Source organism: Borostomias antarcticus (genome assembly GCF_949987555.1).
Source record: "Borostomias antarcticus genome assembly, chromosome: 1".
Taxonomy (NCBI): Eukaryota; Metazoa; Chordata; class Actinopteri; order Stomiiformes; family Stomiidae; genus Borostomias; species Borostomias antarcticus.
In genome coordinates this window covers 24,651,562-24,659,061 of record NC_140234.1, presented here as the reverse complement: position 1 = coordinate 24,659,061, position 7,500 = coordinate 24,651,562, and the positions used below count along the sequence as shown (strand labels likewise).

The window sequence follows — 7,500 nt, the reverse complement described above, 5'->3', positions numbered from 1 at the left end:
CCTTCACAAGCGCACACACAACAGACAGTCTTCACAAGCACACACACAACAGACAGTCTTCACAAGCACACACACAACAGACGGTCTTCACAAGCACACACACAACAGACAGTCTTCACAAGCACACACACAACAGACAATCAATCTCCTGCTCTCCCAAACCGCATGCGTGTGTTCGTGTGTATGCGCGCATGCGTGTGTGTGTGCGCGCCTGAACGTGTGTGTGTGTGCTGACTCAGGTGCGTTCCCTGGCCTCAGACCTGGAGATGGACGGTTATGACCGCGCCCCCTTCAGCGAGCGCCAGCTGCAGAGCTTCCAGCGGCAGGTCAAAGAGAGGCTGGACCAGGAGACGGCAGCGGCCAATCAGGCCATGGTGAGACGCGTCTAATTACTTGTATGTATGTGCATGCGTGTGTGTGTGCCTGTATGGGTGTGTTTTGTGGGCCTGCTTGTGTGTGTTAACGTGTGTGTGTGTGTGTGTGTGTTTGCGCACGTGTTTGCGTGCGCGTGTGTGCGTGCGTGCGTGCCTGTATGGGTGTGTGTGTGTCTGTATGGGTGTGTTTTGGGGCGTGTGTGTGTGTGTGTGTAACTTGTGTGTGCGCGTGCCCAGAGAGACATGGCGGAGAGGGAGCGTGTGAAGCAGCAGAGCATGGACGAGCTGCGGGATAAGAAGACGGGTCTGGAGAGAACGGTGGAGCTGAAGAGAGACCTGCTGGACAGGAAGCAGGCGGAGCTCCGGAGCGCCAGGGACGACCTGCAGAGCCTGGAGGGGGCGTCCAGCAGGCTGCAGGAGCTGGAGACCGAGCTGGCCAAGGCCGTGAGTGAGGGGGGAGGGGGGCAGGAACCAGAGAGAGGGGGGGGGGGGGGGGGGGGGGGTGGTTGGCAGGAACCGGGAGGGGGGGGGTGTGGGGCAGTACCCAGAGAGAGAGGGGGGAGGGGGGCAGGACCCAGAGAGAGAGGGGGGAGGGGGGCAGGACCCAGAGAGAGGGGGGGGGCAGGAATAAGAGAGAGAGGGGGGGGGCAGGACCCAGAGAGAGGGGGGGCAGGAATCAGAGAGAGAGGGGGGGGGGGGCAGGACCCAGAGAGAGGGGGGGGCAGGAATCAGAGAGAGAGGGGGGGGTGGGGCAGGAATCAGAGGGGGGGGCTAGTGAGAGGGAATGTTAGGTAGATGTTTTGCCTTTTTAACATGGATGAGGGTAAGAGGGAGTGGAGGCAGATATACTGGGGGGGGGGGTGGTTGGCAGGAACCGGGAGGGGGGGGGTGTGGGGCAGTACCCAGAGAGAGAGGGGGGAGGGGGCAGGACCCAGAGATAGAGGGGGGAGGGGGGCAGGACCCAGAGAGAGAGAGAGGGGGGGGGGCAGGAATAAGAGAGAGAGGGGGGGGGCAGGACCCAGAGAGAGGGGGGGCAGGAATCAGAGAGAGAGGGGGGGGGGGTGGCAGGACCCAGAGAGAGGGGGGGGCAGGAATCAGAGAGAGAGGGGGGGGTGGGGCAGGAATCAGAGGGGGGAGGGGGGGGGGAGGGGCTAGTGAGAGGGAATGTTAGGTAGATGTTTTGCCTTTTTAACATGGATGAAGGTAAGAGGGAGTGGAGGCAGATATACTGTTCATGTAGACCAAAGTCACCCACAAGCTAAAGCCAATCATATAGCGCCCTCTCCTGTTGGCAAAAGGTAAGAACATTTGAAAAAGAGGAAATTGATGCAATGATAATTCTATGCACGCCATCACAAGTGGCATGGCTAGCAAGAATAAAAATCCTACTAAAGTTAGCCCGCTGTTTTGAAAAAGCCGCAGTGGAAAGATACCTCATTTCTCCTATTGTATTTCCACCACCTCCCCGTGGAGCCTATTGTCCCACTAAGGCCCACTAAGCCCAGTCAGAGCGATGGTTATATGTATAATATATATATATTATATTATATATATATATATGTGTGTGTGTGTGTGTGTGTACGTACAGTTGGGTCCATAAATATTTGGACATTGACACAATTTTCATCATTTTGTCTCTGTACACCACCACAATGGATTTGAAATTAAACATTCAATATGTGCTTTAAGTGTAGACTTTCAGCTTTAATTTGAGGGTATTTACATCCAAATCAGGTGAACGGTGGAGGAATTACAACACATTTCATATGTGGTCCCTTCCTTGTTAAGGGACCAAAAGTATTTGGACAATTGTCTGCTCAGCTGTTCTATGGCCAAGTGTGTGTTATTCCCTCGTTATTTCATTTATAAGGAGCAGATAAAAGGTCTAGAGTTCATTTCAGTTATGGTATTTGTTTGGAATCTGTTGCTGTCAACTCTCAATATGAAATCAAAAGAGCTGTCACTATCAGTGAGGCAAGCCATCATTAGGCTGAAAAATCAAAACAACCCCATCAGAGAGACAGCAAACACATTAGGTCTGGACAAATCAACTGTTTGGTACACTCTTAAAAAGAAAGAACGCACTGGTGAGCTCAGCAACACCAAAAGTCCCAGAACCACAGAAAACAACTGTGGTGGTTGACAGGAGAATTATTTCCCTGGTGAAGAAAGACCCTTTCACAACAGTTGGCCAGATCAAAAAACACTCCCCAGCAGGTAGGCGCATCTGTGTCAAAGTCAACAATGAAGAGAAGACTTCAACTGAGTAAATACAGAGGGTTCACCACAAGATGGAAACTATTGGTGAGCCTCAAAAACAAGAAGACCAGATTATAGTTTGCCAAAACATCAAAAAAAAGCCTGTCAAGTTCTGGAACAACATCCTATGGACAGATGAGACAAAGATCATATTGTACCAGAATGATGGGAAGAGACGAGTATGGAGAAGGGAAGGAACTGCTCATGATCAGTGAAGCGTGGTGGTGGTAGTAGTGTTATGGCGTGGGCATGTATGGCTGCTAATGGAACTGGTTCCCTTGTATTTATTGTTGATGTGAATGCTATGAATAATATGTCTGCTCATATTCAGCCAAAAGCTTCAGAACTCATTGGATGGCTGTTCAGTGCAGATGGACAATTGACCTGAAAAGCAACCAGAGTTTTTCAAGGCAAAGAATTGGAATGTTCTGCAATGGCCAAGTCAATCACCTGACCTGAATCCAGTTGAGCATGCATTTCACCTGCTGAAGACGCACCTGAAGGGAAACCGCCCAAAGAACAAGCAGGAACTGAAGACAGTTGCAGTAGAGGCCTGGCAGAGCATCACCAGGGATGAAACCCGGCATCTAGTGATGTCTATGAATTCCAGACTTCAGGCTGTCATTGACTGCAGAGGATTTGCAACCAAATATTAAAATTACAATTTGATTTATGTTTGTTAGCTTGTCCAATTTATTTTAGTCACTTAAAAAGGAGGTACCTCATATTAAATGTTTTGTAATTCATACACCATTCACCTGATTTGGATGTAAATACCCTCAAATTAAAGCTGAATGTCTGCACATATTTCATTTCAAATCCATTGTGGTGGTGTACAGAGCCAAAATGATTGTGATATACAGTATTAGGGCTGTGAACATTAACTCTTACAATTAATCTGGACATTTTAAGCGTTACAAGAAAATAACGCAAATTAATCATATTACCAAATGTAAACCCAACTTCCTCTTGTAATTCCAAACTGGCTGAATTACTGAAAGGATGTGAAACGTGGATAGTTATCTGGGCATGTCACATGCCTTTCAGTAGCTAATTCAGCCTAGTAAACACTCGCTGAGAACACCATGTGCTGAACGGAACATTCGGTTTGAAAAAGCTTCCAGATGGAAGTTGAGAAAAAACCCAAGTTGTTCACATACTGCCCAGAAATGTAACTGTCTTCCACTGAAGCAAGTTGAGTAAAAACCAGGCCAGGTCGAGCCTTGCATATGGGCGTACATACAGCTGTTCTTTTGATAGTTCTAAGCACTTTGTCATGCATTTCTTTATTCTAACATCCTAACTGCTTAATCCCCCCCCCCCCTGTGCCCAGGAGCGCGAGCTGGCGCGGGCGGTTCAGAGCTCCAACGTGGAGGGGCTGAAGGCGGAGGTGCTAGAGCTGCAGAGGGAGAAGGCAGAGCTGGACCGCGCCCAGCGACGGCTGGACCAGGAGATGGAGACCCTGAACAGCCACACCACCGCACGCACGCAGATGGACATGCTGAAGAAGGACAAGGTGGGTTCCACTCAGGCACACGCTGGTCAGGAATTGATTTGCTTTACAGAGTGCAATGAAACCAGTGGGTCAGCCACCCCAGGGCCAACTGTGGACACATCAAATACCCCCACCTCAACGACTTTCTACTGCTATACTCTGTCCTGTCAGGTGCAGTGTGCTTAGTCCTGTCAGGTAGTGTGCTGAGTCTTGTCTTTTACAGTGTGCTTAGTCCTATCAGGTACAGTGTGCTTAGTCCTATCAGGTACAGTGTGCTTAGTCCTGTCAGGTAAAGTGTGCTTAGTCCCGTCTTGTAGTGTGCTTAGTCCTGTCAGGTGCAGTGTGCTTAGTCCTGTCTTGTAGTGTGCTTAGTCCTGTCAGGTGCAGTGTGCTTAGTCCTATCAGGTAAAGTGTGCTTAGTCCTGTCAGATAGTGTGCTTAGTCCTGTCAGGTAAAGTGTGCTTAGTCCTGTCAGGTAAAGTGTGCTTAGTCCTGTCAGGTAAAGTGTGCTTAGTCCTGTCAGGTAAAGTGTGCTTAGTCCTGTCAGATAGTGTGCTTAGTCCTGTCAGGTAGTGTGCTTAGTCCTGTCTTGTAGTGTGCTTAGACCTGTCAGGCACAGTGTAATATGCAGCTCAAATGTCCCAGTTCTACAGCAGCTACTGATTCTCATACACCGCATCCCCGCAGACGCAGTCTGATACTGAGGTGTGCTTGTTTTGCACCCCTGTGCTGTGCCCCTGCAGACGGACAAGGAGGAGCAGGTAAGGAAGATCAAGGCGCGGCACCAGGAGGAGCTGATGTCTCTGCTGGGACACTTCCCCAACAAGAGAGAGCTGGAGGACTGGCTGCACAACAAGACCCGCCACATCAACGCCACCAGGGACAGGCTGGCCAAACTCAAGTAGGCTCACATGCGTCAGGGTGAACACTCACTCCTTCATTCATTCATCCTTCCATCTATACATTCATGTGTTCATATGTGAGCAGCTGACCAAACTAGGACCTACATGCTATTTTGTGCGTTGTGTGTGTGTGTGTGTGCGTGCTGTGGCAATCTGCCCAGCTGTGCTGTCCCGCTGTCACCAAAATCCCATCCACTTCCCTCGCGTCATCTGTCAACACACCCCCCCCCCCCCCCCCTCCCTTGATAAACCCACGGTTTCCTGTCCGTAGGGAGAGAGAGAAATGAGAGCGAGTTTTAAAAGAACGCAGAAGCGGTGTAGTCTGGCCCGGCGTTGTTTGTTTAATTTGCGGACATCTTAAACCCCATTGTACACAGTCGGATCGTTACCTGGTGGATTCATCGGTCTTGTCTTGTGGATTAGGATACCATTCCGTGTTGGATTATTGATCCCACGTTGGGATTATTTTGCCTGTGGATTACGTATGTATGTGTGTGTGTGTGTGTGTGTGTGTGTGTGTCCAGTAAGGAGCTGGCCTCTGGGGAGCAGAATAAGAGCCACTACACGGTTGAGCTGCGTAGGAAGGAGCAGCAGCTGTCCGGCTATGAGGAGAAGCTCTTCAACGTGTGCGGCAGCCAGGATCTGGACCAAGACCTCAGCAAGCTGCAGGAGGACCTGGACAAGACGTCCAAACAAAGAGGTTAGCCCCTGACCTCTGACCCATCACCTTGACCAAGCTACAGGAGGACCGATCTCCAAATACCTCCTGACCGTGTGTGTGTGTTTGTGTGTGTTTGTGTGTGTGTGCGTGCGTGCGTGCATACGTGTGTGTGTGTGTGCGTGCGTGCGTGTGTGTGCGCGTGTGTCTCCCTCCCAGCCATGCTGGCTGGTGCCACGGCGGTGTACAGCCAGTTCATCAGCCAGCTGACGGAGGAGGCGGCGTGCTGCCCGGTGTGCCAGCGCACCTTCCCCTCGGAGGCGGAGCTGCAGGACGTGGTCAGTGACATGCAGTCCAAGCTGCGCCTCGTCCCCGACAAGCTGAAGAACACGGAGCAGGACCTGCGCAGGAAGGAGAGGAGGAGGGACGACATGATGGCCCTCAAACCCGTCAGGTCTGCTCTCGCTCGCGCCCTAGCTCCTAGCTCCGGCTCCCTAGCTCCTAGCTTCTAGCTCCTAGCTCCTGCTCCCTAGCTCCTAGCTCTGGCTCCCTAGCTCCTTCTCCCTAGCTCCTAGCTCCTGCTCCCTAGCTCCTAGCTCCTGCTCCCTAGCTCCTACTCCCTAGCTCCTGCTCCCTAGCTCCTAGCTCCTGCTCCCTAGCTCCTGCTCCCTAGCTCCTGCTGCCTAGCTCCTAGCTCCTGCCTCCTAGCTCCTGCTCACTAGCTGTCAAACAAGAGCACAAGAGCTGTCGGACGGGTCTGTTTTGCACGTGTAGTTTCCGCCAGAAGGTGGAGCCAGATTCATAATGAAAGACCACTCTCTGTGAACCTCTGCCCCCCCCCTCCAGGGTGTCCATCAGCGAGCTGCAGGAGAAGGAGCTGCCCGAGCTGAGGAACCGGACGCAGGCCGTGAACCGGGACATCGAGAGGCTGAAGGCCGAGGTGGAGGAGCAGGAGACGCTGCTGTCCACCCTGATGTCAGAGGAGGACACGGCCAAGGCCTGCCTGCAAGACATCTCCCTCATGGACAGATACCTGGTATATACCTCCCCTCATGAACAGATACCTGGTATATACCTCCCCCCACCTGGTATATACCTCCCCTCATGAACAGATACCTGGTATATACCTCCCCCCACCTGGTATATACCTCCCCTCATGAACAGATACCTGGTATATACCTCCCCTCACCTGGTATATACCTCCCCTCATGAACAGATACCTGGTATATACCTGCCCTCATGAACAGATACCTGGTATATACCTCCCCCCACCTGGTATATACCTCCCCTCATGAACAGATACCTGGTATATACCTGCCCTCATGAACAGATACCTGGTATATACCTCCCCCCACCTGGTATATACCTGCCCTCATGAACAGATACCTGGTATATACCTGCCCTCATGAACAGATACCTGGTATATACCTCCCCTCACCTGGTATATACCTCCCCTCACCTGGTATATACCTCCCCCCACCTGGTATATACCTCCCCTCACCTGGTATATACCTCCCCTCACCTGGTATATACCTCCCCTCACTTGGTATATACCTCCCCTCACCTGGTATATACCTCTCCTCATGAACAGATACCTGGTATATACCTCCCCCCACCTGGTATATACCTCCCCTCACCTGGTATATACCTCCCCCCACCTGGTATATACCTCCCCTCATGGACAGATACCTGGTATATACCTCCCCTCACCTGGTATATACCTGCCCTCATGAACGGATACCTGGTATATACCTCCCCTCACCTGGTATATACCTGCCCTCATGAACAGATACCTGGTATATACCTCTCCTC

General features: G+C 51.5%; 1 protein-coding gene across 1 annotated transcript in view; it reads left to right on the top strand.

The window, feature by feature from the left end:
• rad50 (RAD50 homolog, double strand break repair protein) overlaps positions 1–7,500 on the top strand; it is a 37,833-nt gene that overhangs the window by 9,097 nt on the left and 21,236 nt on the right. The window contains exons 10-16 of the mRNA XM_084444424.1: positions 240–374; positions 612–818; positions 3,967–4,149; positions 4,872–5,029; positions 5,555–5,730; positions 5,908–6,142; positions 6,535–6,724. Of these exons, the coding sequence (XP_084300550.1) occupies positions 240–374; positions 612–818; positions 3,967–4,149; positions 4,872–5,029; positions 5,555–5,730; positions 5,908–6,142; positions 6,535–6,724 (1,284 nt within the window). The remainder of the gene's footprint in view (positions 1–239; positions 375–611; positions 819–3,966; positions 4,150–4,871; positions 5,030–5,554; positions 5,731–5,907; positions 6,143–6,534; positions 6,725–7,500) is intronic.